Here is a 23227-nt window from a genome sequence, read left to right on the forward strand (position 1 = left end):
TGCAATTGCAGATACAGGGGATAACTGAAAAAATGAATGGAGAGAGAATGTATAAAATGAACGATAAATGTTAAGCTTGACTATTGCTTCACTAGCGCAAGTACTGAGTCCAGTGCTACCGCTACTGAAGTCAAGAATGTTTAGCAATGTATGACAAATACCAGATGTTTAATGGAAAAGGTTATGAGGGGCTAATTATATATATTTTCCTATTCATTCTTAATATGATGTGGCGTGTTTCAAGTTTCAGATAGATTGTCCAAAATAAACTTCAGGCCTTTTTATTTCAAAATCACATTGCTTTTCTCTTATTTGCAAATGTCAAATATCCTAATTAGATAAACGTACGCTCAGGTAGTGCAGCAGTCACAAATCATGCAAATCATCCACCTCTTTACTACGAAAGAAATCTCATCCCATTTCCCCAAGCATTGATGCCACCGTTAGCTCTCATGACACGATCGTGGAAGTAGAGACGGCGTGGGCTCACTGTGACGCCCGAAGTATACATTTGGCTACAGGTACAAAAATACAGAAAAATAGGAGCAGAGTAAAAACTCAGGACATGTGCACTCACCGGACACACATTTGGGTTTCCTGGCCTATAACACATTAATAAATGTAGGGAAATCATCTCAACCCTGCTATTAGTACTTTTGAAAGAAACCCTCACACGTAACTTCACAGAGAGTGCTATCTTGAAAACGTCTGTGTACTTTAGTGTACATGTATTGTATAGGTGTGTCTCCACAGGAACATGTACGTGGTGGTAGTTTACAGCAGGCACTGACCGTGGAACTGACAATCTCAACCCTTGTATTACCTCTTGGTGACAGCAGGTCCTTAACGGGCATTAAATGTATATATGCAAAGTAGGGCCTGAAAGCCACGATACAAACACAAATGTTGACCAAGTTAACCAATTCCTTTTCCCAGTAATGGAAGTTGAACACACCAACACCAGTTCCGCAGCAAACACCGACTGCTTGACAACATCTCTACACACATTCAGCCAAAGTCCTTGTGTTACAAAAGACTGCACTAAATCTTGAGAAAGTATGCTCAGTTTTATTCAGTGAATGAATACACTTTTAATAGACACAGAAAAATCATCCAATCACAGTCGTCAGATGATTCTGCCTGCACTGAAGGCTCCCTACGAAGAGTCCTTCTAAAATGAGGGAATCGGATTTGGTGTAGTATAATCCCTTTACCTTCCGTGTTATGGTAATTCAGGAGATATATATATAATTAAATTCAGGGAGCCTAACTGTGGTATATGGCCTTCTGAGAGGAAGTCTGTTTACTTGAACAGTCATATTGTGCTGCAGTCTTGAGTACAAAGAAAACAAAAAGCATCGAAAATATTTTGCTGTGTGGCCTTTGCTTTGTAGAACGTGTAGTTGCATTGCGGGAAATCAGCACTACCGCACAAGCCCTTGTTCCTATCTGCATTGCATGATTGCTCTGAGACACGTGTGTCACTTTTCATTTGGACAGACAGGATTTGAAATATAAGCTAGGTAGAGGCTTAGACGTCATAATAATAGTATGGGGGCTAACTGGGACATCATACGTTTTCAGATCGGAACAGTTCACTGGCATGCTTTAACATCTATATAGCATTTAATGTCTTCCAGGCTCCCGACATTTGTGGGCAATGATTTCAATGTGACAGTCACCCAGCAGGACATTAAAAAGTAAGTCCTGAATTAGCATTGTACTTGAACAATAATAAAGCCAAGAAATAATTACAGTATAAATCAGTTTTATTTGTACTTGTTGAGGAATATACAGACTGATTGGATGCAGCATGGTGAGTGAAATCCACAAATGTGATATCAAATGTCCAGCATTTGATGTGAGTATTATGATCCTTTGATCTTTCAACCATGGTGTCCTCCTCCATGACCACCACCACCTCCATGGCCACCTCCTCCATGACCACCTCCTCCATGGCCACCTCCTCCATGACCACCTCCTCCATGGCCGCCACCTCCATGGCCGCCACCTCCATGACCACCACCGTGGCCACCACCTCCATGACCACCACCATGGCCTCCACCTCCATGACCTCCTCCATGACCTCCACCACCATGGCCACCACCACCGTGGCCTCCACCGCCATGGCCACCACCACCACCGTGGCCTCCTCCTCCGCCATGGCCACCACCACCATGGCCTCCGCCTCCATGGCCACCACCACCATGGCCACCAAAGACGGAGCCAAGGAAGACTGTGAAGAATGTAACCAGACAAATATGTAAGTGCTCATAAATGACACGATTAATAACCCATTCAAAATCTCGCTACAAATCACCATACATCATTAGACCATGGTAAACACTTCCCCAATCATAACCTTGTCAGCATAACTGTAAAGCCACTTGAAACTCATCGATGGCCTTATATATCTTTGATCATTAGGAATTTTAGTTAGGAGAGATGTCAACAGATGAGAAAACTTACCCAAGACTACAACAACTGCAACGTTAAGAATACGCATCCTGCCTGTTACGTTTATCCACAAGAGAATAAACGAACTGAATGTCGCTTTTGTGACTCACCACAACTTTATATACTTGTGGTACAGGAAAACAGGATGCTGAATGTACATGCCCACACTGGAAGATTTTAGAAATTAAAATTCCACCAAGACTTTTTACAAGTATATAGCGTGAAAAGTGAATCTTTATTATGTAATTTGGCATGGGACGGTGTCGCTTGCCTGGCTATATTATGCATATCTTCCTGCATAATTATAAGAGCAAGCTGTGGATTGTGACCTCACCTGGCACCCTGTGGCCAGATCACTGTTGGGAAGCAATATAGGCTGCATGCTTATCCAATGCAATTGCAGATACAGGGGATAACTGAAAAAATGAATGGAGAGAGAATGTATAAAATGAACGATAAATGTTAAGCTTGACTATTGCTTCACTAGCGCAAGTACTGAGTCCAGTGCTACAGCTACTGAAGTCAAGAATGTTTAGCAATGTATGACAAATACCAGATGTTTAATGGAAAAGGTTATGAGGGGCTAATTATATATATTTTTCCTATTCATTCTTAATATGATGTGGCGTGTTTCAAGTTTCAGATAGATTGTCCAAAATAAACTTCAGGCCTTTTTATTTCAAAATCACATTGCTTTTCTCTTATTTGCAAATGTCAAATATCCTAACTAGATAAACGTACGCTCAGGTAGTGCAGCAGTCACAAATCATGCAAATCATCCACCTCTTTACTACGAAAGAAATCTCATCCCATTTCCCCAAGCATTGATGCCACCGTTAGCTCTCATGACACGATCGTGGAAGTAGAGACGGCGTGGGCTCGCTGTGACGCCCGAAGTATACATTTGGCTACAGGTACAAAAATACAGAAAAATAGGAGCAGAGTAAAAACTCAGGACATGTGCACTCACCGGACACACATTTGGGTTTCCTGGCCTATAACACATTAATAAATGTAGGGAAATCATCTCAACCCTGCTATTAGTACTTTTGAAAGAAACCCTCACACGTAACTTCACAGAGAGTGCTATCTTGAAAACGTCTGTGTACCTTAGTGTACATGTATTGTATAGGTGTGTCTCCACAGGAACATGTACGTGGTGGTAGTTTACAGCAGGCACTGACCGTGGAACTGACAATCTCAACCCTTGTATTACCTCTTGGTGACAGCAGGTCCTTAACGGGCATTAAATGTATATATGCAAAGTAGGGCCTGAAAGCCACGATACAAACACAAATGTTGACCAAGTTAACCAATTCCTTTTCCCAGTAATGGAAGTTGAACACACCAACACCAGTTCCGCAGCAAACACCGACTGCTTGACAACATCTCTACACACATTCAGCCAAAGTCCTTGTGTTACAAAAGACTGCACTAAATCTTGAGAAAGTATGCTCAGTTTTATTCAGTGAATGAATACACTTTTAATAGACACAGAAAAATCATCCAATCACAGTCGTCAGATGATTCTGCCTGCACTGAAGGCTCCCTACGAAGAGTCCTTCTAAAATGAGGGAATCGGATTTGGTGTAGTATAATCCCTTTACCTTCCGTGTTATGGTAATTCAGGAGATATATATATAATTAAATTCAGGGAGCCTAACTGTGGTATATGGCCTTCTGAGAGGAAGTCTGTTTACTTGAACAGTCATATTGTGCTGCAGTCTTGAGTACAAAGAAAACAAAAAGCATCGAAAATATTTTGCTGTGTGGCCTTTGCTTTGTAGAACGTGTAGTTGCATTGCGGGAAATCAGCACTACCGCACAAGCCCTTGTTCCTATCTGCATTGCATGATTGCTCTGAGACACGTGTGTCACTTTTCATTTGGACAGACAGGATTTCAAATATAAGCTAGGTAGAGGCTTAGACGTCATAATAATAGTATGGGGGCTAACTGGGACATCATACGTTTTCAGATCGGAACAGTTCACTGGCATGCTTTAACATCTATATAGCATTTAATGTCTTCCAGGCTCCCGACATTTGTGGGCAATGATTTCAATGTGACAGTCACCCAGCAGGACATTAAAAAGTAAGTCCTGAATTAGCATTGTACTTGAACAATAATAAAGCCAAGAAATAATTACAGTATAAATCAGTTTTATTTGTACTTGTTGAGGAATATACAGACTGATTGGATGCAGCATGGTGAGTGAAATCCACAAATGTGATATCAAATGTCCAGCATTTGATGTGAGTATTATGATCCTTTGATCTTTCAACCATGGTGTCCTCCTCCATGACCACCACCACCTCCATGGCCACCTCCTCCATGACCACCTCCTCCATGGCCACCTCCTCCATGACCACCTCCTCCATGGCCGCCACCTCCATGGCCGCCACCTCCATGACCACCACCGTGGCCACCACCTCCATGACCACCACCATGGCCTCCACCTCCATGACCTCCTCCATGACCTCCACCACCATGGCCACCACCACCGTGGCCTCCACCGCCATGGCCACCACCACCACCGTGGCCTCCTCCTCCGCCATGGCCACCACCACCATGGCCTCCGCCTCCATGGCCACCACCACCATGGCCACCAAAGACGGAGCCAAGGAAGACTGTGAAGAATGTAACCAGACAAATATGTAAGTGCTCATAAATGACACGATTAATAACCCATTCAAAATCTCGCTACAAATCACCATACATCATTAGACCATGGTAAACACTTCCCCAATCATAACCTTGTCAGCATAACTGTAAAGCCACTTGAAACTCATCGATGGCCTTATATATCTTTGATCATTAGGAATTTTAGTTAGGAGAGATGTCAACAGATGAGAAAACTTACCCAAGACTACAACAACTGCAACGTTAAGAATACGCATCCTGCCTGTTACGTTTATCCACAAGAGAATAAACGAACTGAATGTCGCTTTTGTGACTCACCACAACTTTATATACTTGTGGTACAGGAAAACAGGATGCTGAATGTACATGCCCACACTGGAAGATTTTAGAAATTAAAATTCCACCAAGACTTTTTACAAGTATATAGCGTGAAAAGTGAATCTTTATTATGTAATTTGGCATGGGACGGTGTCGCTTGCCTGGCTATATTATGCATATCTTCCTGCATAATTATAAGAGCAAGCTGTGGATTGTGACCTCACCTGGCACCCTGTGGCCAGATCACTGTTGGGAAGCAATATAGGCTGCATGCTTATCCAATGCAATTGCAGATACAGGGGATAACTGAAAAAATGAATGGAGAGAGAATGTATAAAATGAACGATAAATGTTAAGCTTGACTATTGCTTCACTAGCGCAAGTACTGAGTCCAGTGCTACCGCTACTGAAGTCAAGAATGTTTAGCAATGTATGACAAATACCAGATGTTTAATGGAAAAGGTTATGAGGGGCTAATTATATATATTTTCCTATTCATTCTTAATATGATGTGGCGTGTTTCAAGTTTCAGATAGATTGTCCAAAATAAACTTCAGGCCTTTTTATTTCAAAATCACATTGCTTTTCTCTTATTTGCAAATGTCAAATATCCTAACTAGATAAACGTACGCTCAGGTAGTGCAGCAGTCACAAATCATGCAAATCATCCACCTCTTTACTACGAAAGAAATCTCATCCCATTTCCCCAAGCATTGATGCCACCGTTAGCTCTCATGACACGATCGTGGAAGTAGAGACGGCGTGGGCTCACTGTGACGCCCGAAGTATACATTTGGCTACAGGTACAAAAATACAGAAAAATAGGAGCAGAGTAAAAACTCAGGACATGTGCACTCACCGGACACACATTTGGGTTTCCTGGCCTATAACACATTAATAAATGTAGGGAAATCATCTCAACCCTGCTATTAGTACTTTTGAAAGAAACCCTCACACGTAACTTCACAGAGAGTGCTATCTTGAAAACGTCTGTGTACCTTAGTGTACATGTATTGTATAGGTGTGTCTCCACAGGAACATGTACGTGGTGGTAGTTTACAGCAGGCACTGACCGTGGAACTGACAATCTCAACCCTTGTATTACCTCTTGGTGACAGCAGGTCCTTAACGGGCATTAAATGTATATATGCAAAGTAGGGCCTGAAAGCCACGATACAAACACAAATGTTGACCAAGTTAACCAATTCCTTTTCCCAGTAATGGAAGTTGAACACACCAACACCAGTTCCGCAGCAAACACCGACTGCTTGACAACATCTCTACACACATTCAGCCAAAGTCCTTGTGTTACAAAAGACTGCACTAAATCTTGAGAAAGTATGCTCAGTTTTATTCAGTGAATGAATACACTTTTAATAGACACAGAAAAATCATCCAATCACAGTCGTCAGATGATTCTGCCTGCACTGAAGGCTCCCTACGAAGAGTCCTTCTAAAATGAGGGAATCGGATTTGGTGTAGTATAATCCCTTTACCTTCCGTGTTATGGTAATTCAGGAGATATATATATAATTAAATTCAGGGAGCCTAACTGTGGTATATGGCCTTCTGAGAGGAAGTCTGTTTACTTGAACAGTCATATTGTGCTGCAGTCTTGAGTACAAAGAAAACAAAAAGCATCGAAAATATTTTGCTGTGTGGTCTTTGCTTTGTAGAACGTGTAGTTGCATTGCGGGAAATCAGCACTACCGCACAAGCCCTTGTTCCTATCTGCATTGCATGATTGCTCTGAGACACGTGTGTCACTTTTCATTTGGACAGACAGGATTTGAAATATAAGCTAGGTAGAGGCTTAGACGTCATAATAATAGTATGGGGGCTAACTGGGACATCATACGTTTTCAGATCGGAACAGTTCACTGGCATGCTTTAACATCTATATAGCATTTAATGTCTTCCAGGCTCCCGACATTTGTGGGCAATGATTTCAATGTGACAGTCACCCAGCAGGACATTAAAAAGTAAGTCCTGAATTAGCATTGTACTTGAACAATAATAAAGCCAAGAAATAATTACAGTATAAATCAGTTTTATTTGTACTTGTTGAGGAATATACAGACTGATTGGATGCAGCATGGTGAGTGAAATCCACAAATGTGATATCAAATGTCCAGCATTTGATGTGAGTATTATGATCCTTTGATCTTTCAACCATGGTGTCCTCCTCCATGACCACCACCACCTCCATGGCCACCTCCTCCATGACCACCTCCTCCATGGCCACCTCCTCCATGACCACCTCCTCCATGGCCGCCACCTCCATGGCCGCCACCTCCATGACCACCACCGTGGCCACCACCTCCATGACCACCACCATGGCCTCCACCTCCATGACCTCCTCCATGACCTCCACCACCATGGCCACCACCACCGTGGCCTCCACCGCCATGGCCACCACCACCACCGTGGCCTCCTCCTCCGCCATGGCCACCACCACCATGGCCTCCGCCTCCATGGCCACCACCACCATGGCCACCAAAGACGGAGCCAAGGAAGACTGTGAAGAATGTAACCAGACAAATATGTAAGTGCTCATAAATGACACGATTAATAACCCATTCAAAATCTCGCTACAAATCACCATACATCATTAGACCATGGTAAACACTTCCCCAATCATAACCTTGTCAGCATAACTGTAAAGCCACTTGAAACTCATCGATGGCCTTATATATCTTTGATCATTAGGAATTTTAGTTAGGAGAGATGTCAACAGATGAGAAAACTTACCCAAGACTACAACAACTGCAACGTTAAGAATACGCATCCTGCCTGTTACGTTTATCCACAAGAGAATAAACGAACTGAATGTCGCTTTTGTGACTCACCACAACTTTATATACTTGTGGTACAGGAAAACAGGATGCTGAATGTACATGCCCACACTGGAAGATTTTAGAAATTAAAATTCCACCAAGACTTTTTACAAGTATATAGCGTGAAATGTGAATCTTTATTATGTAATTTGGCATGGGACGGTGTCGCTTGCCTGGCTATATTATGCATATCTTCCTGCATAATTATAAGAGCAAGCTGTGGATTGTGACCTCACCTGGCACCCTGTGGCCAGATCACTGTTGGGAAGCAATATAGGCTGCATGCTTATCCAATGCAATTGCAGATACAGGGGATAACTGAAAAAATGAATGGAGAGAGAATGTATAAAATGAACGATAAATGTTAAGCTTGACTATTGCTTCACTAGCGCAAGTACTGAGTCCAGTGCTACCGCTACTGAAGTCAAGAATGTTTAGCAATGTATGACAAATACCACATGTTTAATGGAAAAGGTTATGAGGGGCTAATTATATATATTTTCCTATTCATTCTTAATATGATGTGGCGTGTTTCAAGTTTCAGATAGATTGTCCAAAATAAACTTCAGGCCTTTTTATTTCAAAATCACATTGCTTTTCTCTTATTTGCAAATGTCAAATATCCTAACTAGATAAACGTACGCTCAGGTAGTGCAGCAGTCACAAATCATGCAAATCATCCACCTCTTTACTACGAAAGAAATCTCATCCCATTTCCCCAAGCATTGATGCCACCGTTAGCTCTCATGACACGATCGTGGAAGTAGAGACGGCGTGGGCTCACTGTGACGCCCGAAGTATACATTTGGCTACAGGTACAAAAATACAGAAAAATAGGAGCAGAGTAAAAACTCAGGACATGTGCACTCACCGGACACACATTTGGGTTTCCTGGCCTATAACACATTAATAAATGTAGGGAAATCATCTCAACCCTGCTATTAGTACTTTTGAAAGAAACCCTCACACGTAACTTCACAGAGAGTGCTATCTTGAAAACGTCTGTGTACCTTAGTGTACATGTATTGTATAGGTGTGTCTCCACAGGAACATGTACGTGGTGGTAGTTTACAGCAGGCACTGACCGTGGAACTGACAATCTCAACCCTTGTATTACCTCTTGGTGACAGCAGGTCCTTAACGGGCATTAAATGTATATATGCAAAGTAGGGCCTGAAAGCCACGATACAAACACAAATGTTGACCAAGTTAACCAATTCCTTTTCCCAGTAATGGAAGTTGAACACACCAACACCAGTTCCGCAGCAAACACCGACTGCTTGACAACATCTCTACACACATTCAGCCAAAGTCCTTGTGTTACAAAAGACTGCACTAAATCTTGAGAAAGTATGCTCAGTTTTATTCAGTGAATGAATACACTTTTAATAGACACAGAAAAATCATCCAATCACAGTCGTCAGATGATTCTGCCTGCACTGAAGGCTCCCTACGAAGAGTCCTTCTAAAATGAGGGAATCGGATTTGGTGTAGTATAATCCCTTTACCTTCCGTGTTATGGTAATTCAGGAGATATATATATAATTAAATTCAGGGAGCCTAACTGTGGTATATGGCCTTCTGAGAGGAAGTCTGTTTACTTGAACAGTCATATTGTGCTGCAGTCTTGAGTACAAAGAAAACAAAAAGCATCGAAAATATTTTGCTGTGTGGTCTTTGCTTTGTAGAACGTGTAGTTGCATTGCTGGAAATCAGCACTACCGCACAAGCCCTTGTTCCTATCTGCATTGCATGATTGCTCTGAGACACGTGTGTCACTTTTCATTTGGACAGACAGGATTTCAAATATAAGCTAGGTAGAGGCTTAGACGTCATAATAATAGTATGGGGGCTAACTGGGACATCATACGTTTCCAGATCGGAACAGTTCACTGGCATGCATTAACATCTGTATAGCATTTAATGTCTTCCAGGCTCCCGACATTTGTGGGCAATGATTTCAATGTGACAGTCACCCAGCAGGACATTAAAAAGTAAGTCCTGAATTAGCATTGTACTTGAACAATAATAAAGCCAAGAAATAATTACAGTATAAATCAGTTTTATTTGTACTTGTTGAGGAATATACAGACTGATTGGATGCAGCATGGTGAGTGAAATCCACAAATGTGATATCAAATGTCCAGCATTTGATGTGAGTATTATGATCCTTTGATCTTTCAACCATGGTGTCCTCCTCCATGACCACCACCACCTCCATGGCCACCTCCTCCATGACCACCTCCTCCATGGCCACCTCCTCCATGACCACCTCCTCCATGGCCGCCACCTCCATGGCCGCCACCTCCATGACCACCACCGTGGCCACCACCTCCATGACCACCACCATGGCCTCCACCTCCATGACCTCCTCCATGACCTCCACCACCATGGCCACCACCACCGTGGCCTCCACCGCCATGGCCACCACCACCACCGTGGCCTCCTCCTCCGCCATGGCCACCACCACCATGGCCTCCGCCTCCATGGCCACCACCACCATGGCCACCAAAGACGGAGCCAAGGAAGACTGTGAAGAATGTAACCAGACAAATATGTAAGTGCTCATAAATGACACGATTAATAACCCATTCAAAATCTCGCTACAAATCACCATACATCATTAGACCATGGTAAACACTTCCCCAATCATAACCTTGTCAGCATAACTGTAAAGCCACTTGAAACTCATCGATGGCCTTATATATCTTTGATCATTAGGAATTTTAGTTAGGAGAGATGTCAACAGATGAGAAAACTTACCCAAGACTACAACAACTGCAACGTTAAGAATACGCATCCTGCCTGTTACGTTTATCCACAAGAGAATAAACGAACTGAATGTCGCTTTTGTGACTCACCACAACTTTATATACTTGTGGTACAGGAAAACAGGATGCTGAATGTACATGCCCACACTGGAAGATTTTAGAAATTAAAATTCCACCAAGACTTTTTACAAGTATATAGCGTGAAAAGTGAATCTTTATTATGTAATTTGGCATGGGACGGTGTCGCTTGCCTGGCTATATTATGCATATCTTCCTGCATAATTATAAGAGCAAGCTGTGGATTGTGACCTCACCTGGCACCCTGTGGCCAGATCACTGTTGGGAAGCAATATAGGCTGCATGCTTATCCAATGCAATTGCAGATACAGGGGATAACTGAAAAAATGAATGGAGAGAGAATGTATAAAATGAACGATAAATGTTAAGCTTGACTATTGCTTCACTAGCGCAAGTACTGAGTCCAGTGCTACCGCTACTGAAGTCAAGAATGTTTAGCAATGTATGACAAATACCAGATGTTTAATGGAAAAGGTTATGAGGGGCTAATTATATATATTTTCCTATTCATTCTTAATATGATGTGGCGTGTTTCAAGTTTCAGATAGATTGTCCAAAATAAACTTCAGGCCTTTTTATTTCAAAATCACATTGCTTTTCTCTTATTTGCAAATGTCAAATATCCTAACTAGATAAACGTACGCTCAGGTAGTGCAGCAGTCACAAATCATGCAAATCATCCACCTCTTTACTACGAACGAAATCTCATCCCATTTCCCCAAGCATTGATGCCACCGTTAGCTCTCATGACACGATCGTGGAAGTAGAGACGGCGTGGGCTCACTGTGACGCCCGAAGTATACATTTGGCTACAGGTACAAAAATACAGAAAAATAGGAGCAGAGTAAAAACTCAGGACATGTGCACTCACCGGACACACATTTGGGTTTCCTGGCCTATAACACATTAATAAATGTAGGGAAATCATCTCAACCCTGCTATTAGTACTTTTGAAAGAAACCCTCACACGTAACTTCACAGAGAGTGCTATCTTGAAAACGTCTGTGTACCTTAGTGTACATGTATTGTATAGGTGTGTCTCCACAGGAACATGTACGTGGTGGTAGTTTACAGCAGGCACTGACCGTGGAACTGACAATCTCAACCCTTGTATTACCTCTTGGTGACAGCAGGTCCTTAACGGGCATTAAATGTATATATGCAAAGTAGGGCCTGAAAGCCACGATACAAACACAAATGTTGACCAAGTTAACCAATTCCTTTTCCCAGTAATGGAAGTTGAACACACCAACACCAGTTCCGCAGCAAACACCGACTGCTTGACAACATCTCTACACACATTCAGCCAAAGTCCTTGTGTTACAAAAGACTGCACTAAATCTTGAGAAAGTATGCTCAGTTTTATTCAGTGAATGAATACACTTTTAATAGACACAGAAAAATCATCCAATCACAGTCGTCAGATGATTCTGCCTGCACTGAAGGCTCCCTACGAAGAGTCCTTCTAAAATGAGGGAATCGGATTTGGTGTAGTATAATCCCTTTACCTTCCGTGTTATGGTAATTCAGGAGATATATATATAGTTAAATTCAGGGAGCCTAACTGTGGTATATGGCCTTCTGAGAGGAAGTCTGTTTACTTGAACAGTCATATTGTGCTGCAGTCTTGAGTACAAAGAAAACAAAAAGCATCGAAAATATTTTGCTGTGTGGTCTTTGCTTTGTAGAACGTGTAGTTGCATTGCTGGAAATCAGCACTACCGCACAAGCCCTTGTTCCTATCTGCATTGCATGATTGCTCTGAGACACGTGTGTCACTTTTCATTTGGACAGACAGGATTTCAAATATAAGCTAGGTAGAGGCTTAGACGTCATAATAATAGTATGGGGGCTAACTGGGACATCATACGTTTTCAGATCGGAACAGTTCACTGGCATGCATTAACATCTGTATAGCATTTAATGTCTTCCAGGCTCCCGACATTTGTGGGCAATGATTTCAATGTGACAGTCACCCAGCAGGACATTAAAAAGTAAGTCCTGAATTAGCATTGTACTTGAACAATAATAAAGCCAAGAAATAATTACAGTATAAATCAGTTTTATTTGTACTTGTTGAGGAATATACAGACTGATTGGATGCAGCATGGTGAGTGAAATCCACAAATGTGATATCAAATGTCCAGCATTTGATGTGAGTATTATGATCCTTTGATCTTTCAACCATGGTGTCCTCCTCCATGACCACCACCACCTCCATGGCCACCTCCTCCATGACCACCTCCTCCATGGCCACCTCCTCCATGGCCGCCACCTCCATGGCCGCCACCTCCATGACCTCCACCGTGGCCACCACCTCCATGACCACCACCATGGCCTCCACCTCCATGACCTCCTCCATGACCTCCACCACCATGGCCACCACCACCGTGGCCTCCACCGCCATGGCCACCACCACCACCGTGGCCTCCTCCTCCGCCATGGCCACCACCACCATGGCCTCCGCCTCCATGGCCACCACCACCATGGCCACCAAAGACGGAGCCAAGGAAGACTGTGAAGAATGTAACCAGACAAATATGTAAGTGCTCATAAATGACACGATTAATAACCCATTCAAAATCTCGCTACAAATCACCATACATCATTAGACCATGGTAAACACTTCCCCAATCATAACCTTGTCAGCATAACTGTAAAGCCACTTGAAACTCATCGATGGCCTTATATATCTTTGATCATTAGGAATTTTAGTTAGGAGAGATGTTAACTGATGAGAAAACGTACCCAAGACTACAACAACTGCAACGTTAAGAATACGCATCCTGCCTGTTACGTTTATCCACAAGAGAATAAACGAACTGAATGTCGCTTTTGTGACTCACCACAACTTTATATACTTGTGGTACAGGAAAACAGGATGCTGAATGTACATGCCCACACTGGAAGATTTTAGAAATTAAAATTCCACCAAGACTTTTTACAAGTATATAGTGTGAAAAGTGAATCTTTATTATGTAATTTGGCATGGGACGGTGTCGCTTGCCTGGCTATATTATGCATATCTTCCTGCATAATTATAAGAGCAAGCTGTGGATTGTGACCTCACCTGGCACCCTGTGGCCAGATCACTGTTGGGAAGCAATATAGGCTGCATGCTTATCCAATGCAATTGCAGATACAGGGGATAACTGAAAAAATGAATGGAGAGAGAATGTATAAAATGAACGATAAATGTTAAGCTTGACTATTGCTTCACTAGTGCAAGTACTGAGTCCAGTGCTACCGCTACTGAAGTCAAGAATGTTTAGCAATGTATGACAAATACCACATGTTTAATGGAAAAGGTTATGAGGGGCTAATTATATATATTTTCCTATTCATTCTTAATATGATGTGGCGTGTTTCAAGTTTCAGATAGATTGTCCAAAATAAACTTCAGGCCTTTTTATTTCAAAATCACATTGCTTTTCTCTTATTTGCAAATGTCAAATATCCTAACTAGATAAACGTACGCTCAGGTAGTGCAGCAGTCACAAATCATGCAAATCATCCACCTCTTTACTACGAACGAAATCTCATCCCATTTCCCCAAGCATTGATGCCACCGTTAGCTCTCATGACACGATCGTGGAAGTAGAGACGGCGTGGGCTCGCTGTGACGCCCGAAGTATACATTTGGCTACAGGTACAAAAATACAGAAAAATAGGAGCAGAGTAAAAACTCAGGACATGTGCACTCACCGGACACACATTTGGGTTTCCTGGCCTATAACACATTAATAAATGTAGGGAAATCATCTCAACCCTGCTATTAGTACTTTTGAAAGAAACCCTCACACTTAACTTCACAGGGAGTGCGATCTTGAAAACGTCTGTGTACCTTAGTGTACATGTATTGTATAGGTGTGTCTCCACAGGAACATGTACGTGGTGGTAGTTTACAGCAGGCACTGGCCGTGGAACTGACAATCTCAACCCTTGTATTACCTCTTGGTGACAGCAGGTCCTTAACGGGCATTAAATGTATATATGCAAAGTAGGGCCTGAAAGCCACGATACAAACACAAATGTTGACCAAGTTAACCAATTCCTTTTCCCAGTAATGGAAGTTGAACACACCAACACCAGTTCCGTAGCAAACACCGACTGCTTGACAACATCTCTACACACATTCAGCCAAAGTCCTTGTGTTACAAAAGAATGCACTAAATCTTGAGAAAATATGCTCAGTTTTATTCAGTGAATGAATACACTTTTAATAGACACAAAAAATCATCCAATCACAGTCGCCAGATGATTCTGCCTGCACTGAAGGCTCCCTACGAAGAGTCCTTCTAAAATGAGGGAATCGGATTTGGTGTAGTATAATCTCTTTACCTTCCGTGTTATAGTAATTAAGGATATATATATATAATTAAATTCAGGGAGCCTAACTGTGGTATATGGCCTTCTGAGAGGAAGTCTGTTTACTTGAACAGTCATATTGTGCTGCAGTCTTGAGTACAAAGAAAACAAAAAGCATCGAAAATATTTCCTTGTGTGGCCTTTGCTTTGTAGAACGTGTAGTTGCATTGCTGGAAATCAGCACTACCGCACAAGCCCTTGTTCCTATCTGCATTGCATGATTGCTGTGAGACACGTGTGTCACTTTTCATTTGGACAGATAGGATTTCAAATATAAGCTAGGTAGAGGCTTAGACGTCATAATAATAGTATGGGGGCTAACTGGGACATCATACGTTTTCAGATCGGAACAGTTCACTGGCATGCTTTAACATCTGTATAGCATTTAATGTCTTCCAGGCTCCCGACATTTGTGGGCAATGATTTCAATGTGACAGTCACCCAGCAGGACATTAAAAAGTAAGTCCTGAATTAGCATTGTACTTGAACAATAATAAAGCCAAGAAATAATTACAGTATAAATCAGTTTTATTTGTACTTGTTGAGGAATATACAGACTGATTGGATGCAGCATGGTGAGTGAAATCCACAAATGTGATATCAAATGTCCAGCATTTGATGTGAGTATTATGATCCTTTGATCTTTCAACCATGGTGTCCTCCTCCATGACCACCACCACCTCCATGGCCACCTCCTCCATGGCCACCTCCTCCATGGCCACCTCCTCCATGGCCGCCACCTCCATGGCCGCCACCTCCATGACCACCACCGTGGCCACCACCTCCATGACCACCACCATGGCCTCCACCTCCATGACCTCCTCCATGGCCTCCACCACCATGGCCACCACCACCGTGGCCTCCACCGCCATGGCCACCACCACCACCGTGGCCTCCTCCTCCGCCATGGCCACCACCACCATGGCCTCCGCCTCCATGGCCACCACCACCATGGCCACCAAAGACGGAGCCAAGGAAGACTGTGAAGAATGTAACCAGACAAATATGTAAGTGCTCATAAATGACACGATTAATAACCCATTCAAAATCTCGCTACAAATCACCATACATCATTAGACCATGGTAAACACTTCCCCAATCATAACCTTGTCAGCATAATTGTGAAGACACTTGAAACTCATCGATGGCCTTATATATCTTTGATCATTAGGAATTTTAGTTAGGAGAGATGTCAACAGATGAGAAAACTTACCCAAGACTACAACAACTGCAACGTTAAGAATACGCATCCTGCCTGTTACGTTTATCCATAAGAGAACAAACGAACTGAATGTCGCTTTTGTGACTCACCACAACTTTATATACTTGTGGTACAGGAAAACAGGATGCTGAATGTACATGCCCACACTGGAAGATTTTAGAAATTAAAATTCCACCAAGACTTTTTACAAGTATATAGCGTGAAAAGTGAATCTTTATTATGTAATTTGGCATGGGACGGTGTCGCTTGCCTGGCTATATTATGCATATCTTCCTGCATAATTATAAGAGCAAGCTGTGGATTGTGACCTCACCTGGCACCCTGTGGCCAGATCACTGTTGGGAAGCAATATAGGCTGCATGTTTATCCAATGCAATTGCAGATACAGGGGATAACTGAAAAAATGAATGGAGAGAGAATGTATCAAATGAACGATAAATGTTAAGCTTGACTATTGCTTCACTAGTGCAAGTACTGAGTCCAGTGCTACCGCTACTGAAGTCAAGAATGTTTAGCAATGTATGACAAATACCACATGTTTAATGGAAAAGGTTATGAGGGGCTAATTATATATATTTTCCTATTCATTCTTAATATGATGTGGCGTGTTTCAAGTTTCAGATAGATTGTCCAAAATAAACTTCAGGCCTTTTTATTTCAAAATCACATTGCTTTTCTCTTATTTGCAAATGTCAAATATCCTAACTAGATAAACGTACGCTCAGGTAGTGCAGCAGTCACAAATCATGCAAATCATCCACCTCTTTACTACGAAAGAAATCTCATCCCATTTCCCCAAGCATTGATGCCACCGTTAGCTCTCATGACACGATCGTGGAAGTAGAGACGGCGTGGGCTCGCTGTGACGCCCGAAGTATACATTTGGCTACAGGTACAAAAATACAGAAAAATAGGAGCAGAGTAAAAACTCAGGACATGTGCACTCACCGGACACACATTTGGGTTTCCTGGCCTATAACACATTAATAAATGTAGGGAAATCATCTCAACCCTGCTATTAGTACTTTTGAAAGAAACCCTCACACTTAACTTCACAGGGAGTGCGATCTTGAAAACGTCTGTGTACCTTAGTGTACATGTATTGTATAGGTGTGTCTCCACAGGAACATGTACGTGGTGGTAGTTTACAGCAGGCACTGACCGTGGAACTGACAATCTCAACCCTTGTATTACCTCTTGGTGACAGCAGGTCCTTAACGGGCATTAAATGTATATATGCAAAGTAGGGCCTGAAAGCCACGATAAAAACACAAATGTTGACCAAGTTAACCAATTCCTTTTCCCAGTAATGGAAGTTGAACACACCAACACCAGTTCCGTAGCAAACACCGACTGCTTGACAACATCTCTACACACATTCAGCCAAAGTCCTTGTGTTACAAAAGACTGCACTAAATCGTGAGAAAGTATGCTCAGTTTTATTCAGTGAATGAATACACTTTTAATAGACACAAAAAATCATCCAATCACAGTCGTCAGATGATTCTGCCTGCACTGAAGGTTCTCTACGAAGAGTCCATCTAAAATGAGGGAATCGGATTTGGTGTAGTATAATCTCTTTACCTTCCGTGTTATAGTAATTAAGGATATATATATATAATTAAATTCAGGCAGCCTAACTGTGGTATATGGCCTTCTGAGAGGAAGTCTGTTTACTTGAACAGTCATATTGTGCTGCAGTCTTGAGTACAAAGAAAACAAAAAGCATCGAAAATATTTCCTTGTGTGGCCTTTGCTTTGTAGAACGTGTAGTTGCATTGCTGGAAATCAGCACTACCGCACAAGCCCTTGTTCCTATCTGCATTGCATGATTGCTGTGAGACACGTGTGTCACTTTTCATTTGGACAGATAGGATTTCAAATATAAGCTAGGTAGAGGCTTAGACGTCATAATAATAGTATGGGGGCTAACTGGGACATCATACGTTTTCAGATCGGAACAGTTCACTGGCATGCTTTAACATCTGTATAGCATTTAATGTCTTCCAGGCTCCCGACATTTGTGGGCAATGATTTCAATGTGACAGTCACCCAGCAGGACATTAAAAAGTAAGTCCTGAATTAGCATTGTACTTGAACAATAATAAAGCCAAGAAATAATTACAGTATAAATCAGTTTTATTTGTACTTGTTGAGGAATATACAGACTGATTGGATGCAGCATGGTGAGTGAAATCCACAAATGTGATATCAAATGTCCAGCATTTGATGTGAGTATTATGATCCTTTGATCTTTCAACCATGGTGTCCTCCTCCATGACCACCACCACCTCCATGGCCACCTCCTCCATGACCACCTCCTCCATGGCCACCTCCTCCATGACCACCTCCTCCATGGCCGCCACCTCCATGGCCGCCACCTCCATGACCACCACCGTGGCCACCACCTCCATGACCACCACCATGGCCTCCACCTCCATGACCTCCTCCATGGCCTCCACCACCATGGCCACCACCACCGTGGCCTCCACCGCCATGGCCACCACCACCACCGTGGCCTCCTCCTCCGCCATGGCCACCACCACCATGGCCTCCGCCTCCATGGCCACCACCACCATGGCCACCAAAGACGGAGCCAAGGAAGACTGTGAAGAATGTAACCAGACAAATATGTAAGTGCTCATAAATGACACGATTAATAACCCATTCAAAATCTCGCTACAAATCACCATACATCATTAGACCATGGTAAACACTTCCCCAATCATAACCTTGTCAGCATAATTGTAAAGCCACTTGAAACTCATCGATGGCCTTATATATCTTTGATCATTAGGAATTTTAGTTAGGAGAGATGTCAACAGATGAGAAAACTTACCCAAGACTACAACAACTGCAACGTTAAGAATACGCATCCTGCCTGTTACGTTTATCCATAAGAGAACAAACGAACTGAATGTCGCTTTTGTGACTCACCACAACTTTATATACTTGTGGTACAGGAAAACAGGATGCTGAATGTACATGCCCACACTGGAAGATTTTAGAAATTAAAATTCCACCAAGACTTTTTACAAGTATATAGCGTGAAAAGTGAATCTTTATTATGTAATTTGGCATGGGACGGTGTCGCTTGCCTGGCTATATTATGCATATCTTCCTGCATACTTATAAGAGCAAGCTGTGGATTGTGACCTCACGTGGCACCCTGTGGCCAGATCACTGTTGGGAAGCAATATAGGCTGCATGTTTATCCAATGCAATTGCAGATACAGGGGATAACTGAAAAAATGAATGGAGAGAGAATGTATAAAATGAACGATAAATGTTAAGCTTGACTATTGCTTCACTAGTGCAAGTACTGAGTCCAGTGCTACCGCTACTGAAGTCAAGAATGTTTAGCAATGTATGACAAATACCACATGTTTAATGGAAAAGGTTATGAGGGGCTAATTATATATATTTTCCTATTCATTCTTAATATGATGTGGCGTGTTTCAAGTTTCAGATAGATTGTCCAAAATAAACTTCAGGCATTTTTATTTCAAAATCACATTGCTTTTCTCTTATTTGCAAATGTCAAATATCCTAACTAGATAAACGTACGCTCAGGTAGTGCAGCAGTCACAAATCATGCAAATCATCCACCTCTTTACTACGAAAGAAATCTCATCCCATTTCCCCAAGCATTGATGCCACCGTTAGCTCTCATGACACGATCGTGGAAGTAGAGACGGCGTGGGCTCACTGTGACGCCCGAAGTATACATTTGGCTACAGGTACAAAAATACAGAAAAATAGGAGCAGAGTAAAAACTCAGGACATGTGCACTCACCGGACACACATTTGGGTTTCCTGGCCTATAACACATTAATAAATGTAGGGAAATCATCTCAACCCTGCTATTAGTACTTTTGAAAGAAACCCTCACACTTAACTTCACAGGGAGTGCGATCTTGAAAACGTCTGTGTACCTTAGTGTACATGTATTGTATAGGTGTGTCTCCACAGGAACATGTACGTGGTGGTAGTTTACAGCAGGCACTGACCGTGGAACTGACAATCTCAACCCTTGTATTACCTCTTGGTGACAGCAGGTCCTTAACGGGCATTAAATGTATATATGCAAAGTAGGGCCTGAAAGCCACGATAAAAACACAAATGTTGACCAAGTTAACCAATTCCTTTTCCCAGTAATGGAAGTTGAACACACCAACACCAGTTCCGTAGCAAACACCGACTGCTTGACAACATCTCTACACACATTCAGCCAAAGTCCTTGTGTTTCAAAAGACTGCACTAAATCGTGAGAAAGTATGCTCAGTTTTATTCAGTGAATGAATACACTTTTAATAGACACAAAAAATCATCCAATCACAGTCGTCAGATGATTCTGCCTGCACTGAAGGTTCTCTACGAAGAGTCCATCTAAAATGAGGGAATCGGATTTGGTGTAGTATAATCTCTTTACCTTCCGTGTTATAGTAATTAAGGATATATATATATAATTAAATTCAGGCAGCCTAACTGTGGTATATGGCCTTCTGAGAGGAAGTCTGTTTACTTGAACAGTCATATTGTGCTGCAGTCTTGAGTACAAAGAAAACAAAAAGCATCGAAAATATTTCCTTGTGTGGCCTTTGCTTTGTAGAACGTGTAGTTGCGTTGCTGGAAATCAGCACTACCGCACAAGCCCTTGTTCCTATCTGCATTGCATGATTGCTGTGAGACACGTGTGTCACTTTTCATTTGGACAGATAGGATTTCAAATATAAGCTAGGTAGAGGCTTAGACGTCATAATAATAGTATGGGGGCTAACTGGGACATCATACGTTTTCAGATCGGAACAGTTCACTGGCATGCTTTAACATCTGTATAGCATTTAATGTCTTCCAGGCTCCCGACATTTGTGGGCAATGATTTCAATGTGACAGTCACCCAGCAGGACATTAAAAAGTAAGTCCTGAATTAGCATTGTACTTGAACAATAATAAAGCCAAGAAATAATTACAGTATAAATCAGTTTTATTTGTATTTGTTGAGGAATATACAGACTGATTGGATGCAGCATGGTGAGTGAAATCCACAAATGTGATATCAAATGTCCAGCATTTGATGTGAGTATTATGATCCTTTGATCTTTCAACCATGGTGTCCTCCTCCATGACCACCACCACCTCCATGGCCACCTCCTCCATGACCACCTCCTCCATGGCCACCTCCTCCATGACCACCTCCTCCATGGCCGCCACCTCCATGGCCGCCACCTCCATGACCACCACCGTGGCCACCACCTCCATGACCACCACCATGGCCTCCACCTCCATGACCTCCTCCATGGCCTCCACCACCATGGCCACCACCACCGTGGCCTCCACCGCCATGGCCACCACCACCACCGTGGCCTCCTCCTCCGCCATGGCCACCACCACCATGGCCTCCGCCTCCATGGCCACCACCACCATGGCCACCAAAGACGGAGCCAAGGAAGACTGTGAAGAATGTAACCAGACAAATATGTAAGTGCTCATAAATGACACGATTAATAACCCATTCAAAATCTCGCTACAAATCACCATACATCATTAGACCATGGTAAACACTTCCCCAATCATAACCTTGTCAGCATAATTGTAAAGCCACTTGAAACTCATCGATGGCCTTATATATCTTTGATCATTAGGAATTTTAGTTAGGAGAGATGTCAACAGATGAGAAAACTTACCCAAGACTACAACAACTGCAACGTTAAGAATACGCATCCTGCCTGTTACGTTTATCCACAAGAGAATAAACGAACTGAATGTCGCTTTTGTGACTCACCACAACTTTATATACTTGTGGTACAGGAAAACAGGATGCTGAATGTACATGCCCACACTGGAAGATTTTAGAAATTAAAATTCCACCAAGACTTTTTACAAGTATATAGCGTGAAAAGTGAATCTTTATTATGTAATTTGGCATGGGACGGTGTCGCTTGCCTGGCTATATTATGCATATCTTCCTGCATAATTATAAGAGCAAGTTGTGGATTGTGACCTCACCTGGCACCCTGTGGCCAGATCACTGTTGGGAAGCAATATAGGCTGCATGTTTATCCAATGCAATTGCAGATACAGGGGATAACTGAAAAAATGAATGGAGAGAGAATGTATAAAATGAACGATAAATGTTAAGCTTGACTATTGCTTCACTAGTGCAAGTACTGAGTCCAGTGCTACCGCTACTGAAGTCAAGAATGTTTAGCAATGTATGACAAATACCACATGTTTAATGGAAAAGGTTATGAGGGGCTAATTATATATATTTTCCTATTCATTCTTAATATGATGTGGCGTGTTTCAAGTTTCAGACAGTTTATCCAAAATAAACTTCAGGCCTTTTTATTTCAAAATCACATTGCTTTTCTCTTATTTGCAAATGTCAAATATCCTAACTAGATAAACGTACGCTCAGGTAGTGCAGCAGTCACAAATCATGCAAATCATCCACCTCTTTACTACGAAAGAAATCTCATCCCATTTCCCCAAGCATTGATGCCACCGTTAGCTCTCATGACACGATCGTGG

The 23227-nt window shown here is 42.3% G+C and overlaps 1 protein-coding gene across 1 annotated transcript in view; it reads right to left on the bottom strand.

Moving 5' to 3' along the window:
- LOC137287690 (uncharacterized) overlaps positions 1 to 23227 on the bottom strand; it is an 88271-nt gene that overhangs the window by 12106 nt on the left and 52938 nt on the right. The window contains exons 19-26 of the mRNA XM_067820079.1: positions 21986 to 22147; positions 19138 to 19299; positions 16290 to 16451; positions 13289 to 13618; positions 10545 to 10784; positions 7696 to 7935; positions 4847 to 5086; positions 1997 to 2236 (exon numbers count right to left, since the gene is read on the bottom strand). Coding sequence (XP_067676180.1) covers positions 1997 to 2236; positions 4847 to 5086; positions 7696 to 7935; positions 10545 to 10784; positions 13289 to 13618; positions 16290 to 16451; positions 19138 to 19299; positions 21986 to 22147 — 1776 coding nt within the window. The remainder of the gene's footprint in view (positions 1 to 1996; positions 2237 to 4846; positions 5087 to 7695; positions 7936 to 10544; positions 10785 to 13288; positions 13619 to 16289; positions 16452 to 19137; positions 19300 to 21985; positions 22148 to 23227) is intronic.

Source organism: Haliotis asinina, chromosome 6 (genome assembly GCF_037392515.1).
Source record: "Haliotis asinina isolate JCU_RB_2024 chromosome 6, JCU_Hal_asi_v2, whole genome shotgun sequence".
Classification (NCBI taxonomy): domain Eukaryota; kingdom Metazoa; phylum Mollusca; class Gastropoda; order Lepetellida; family Haliotidae; genus Haliotis; species Haliotis asinina.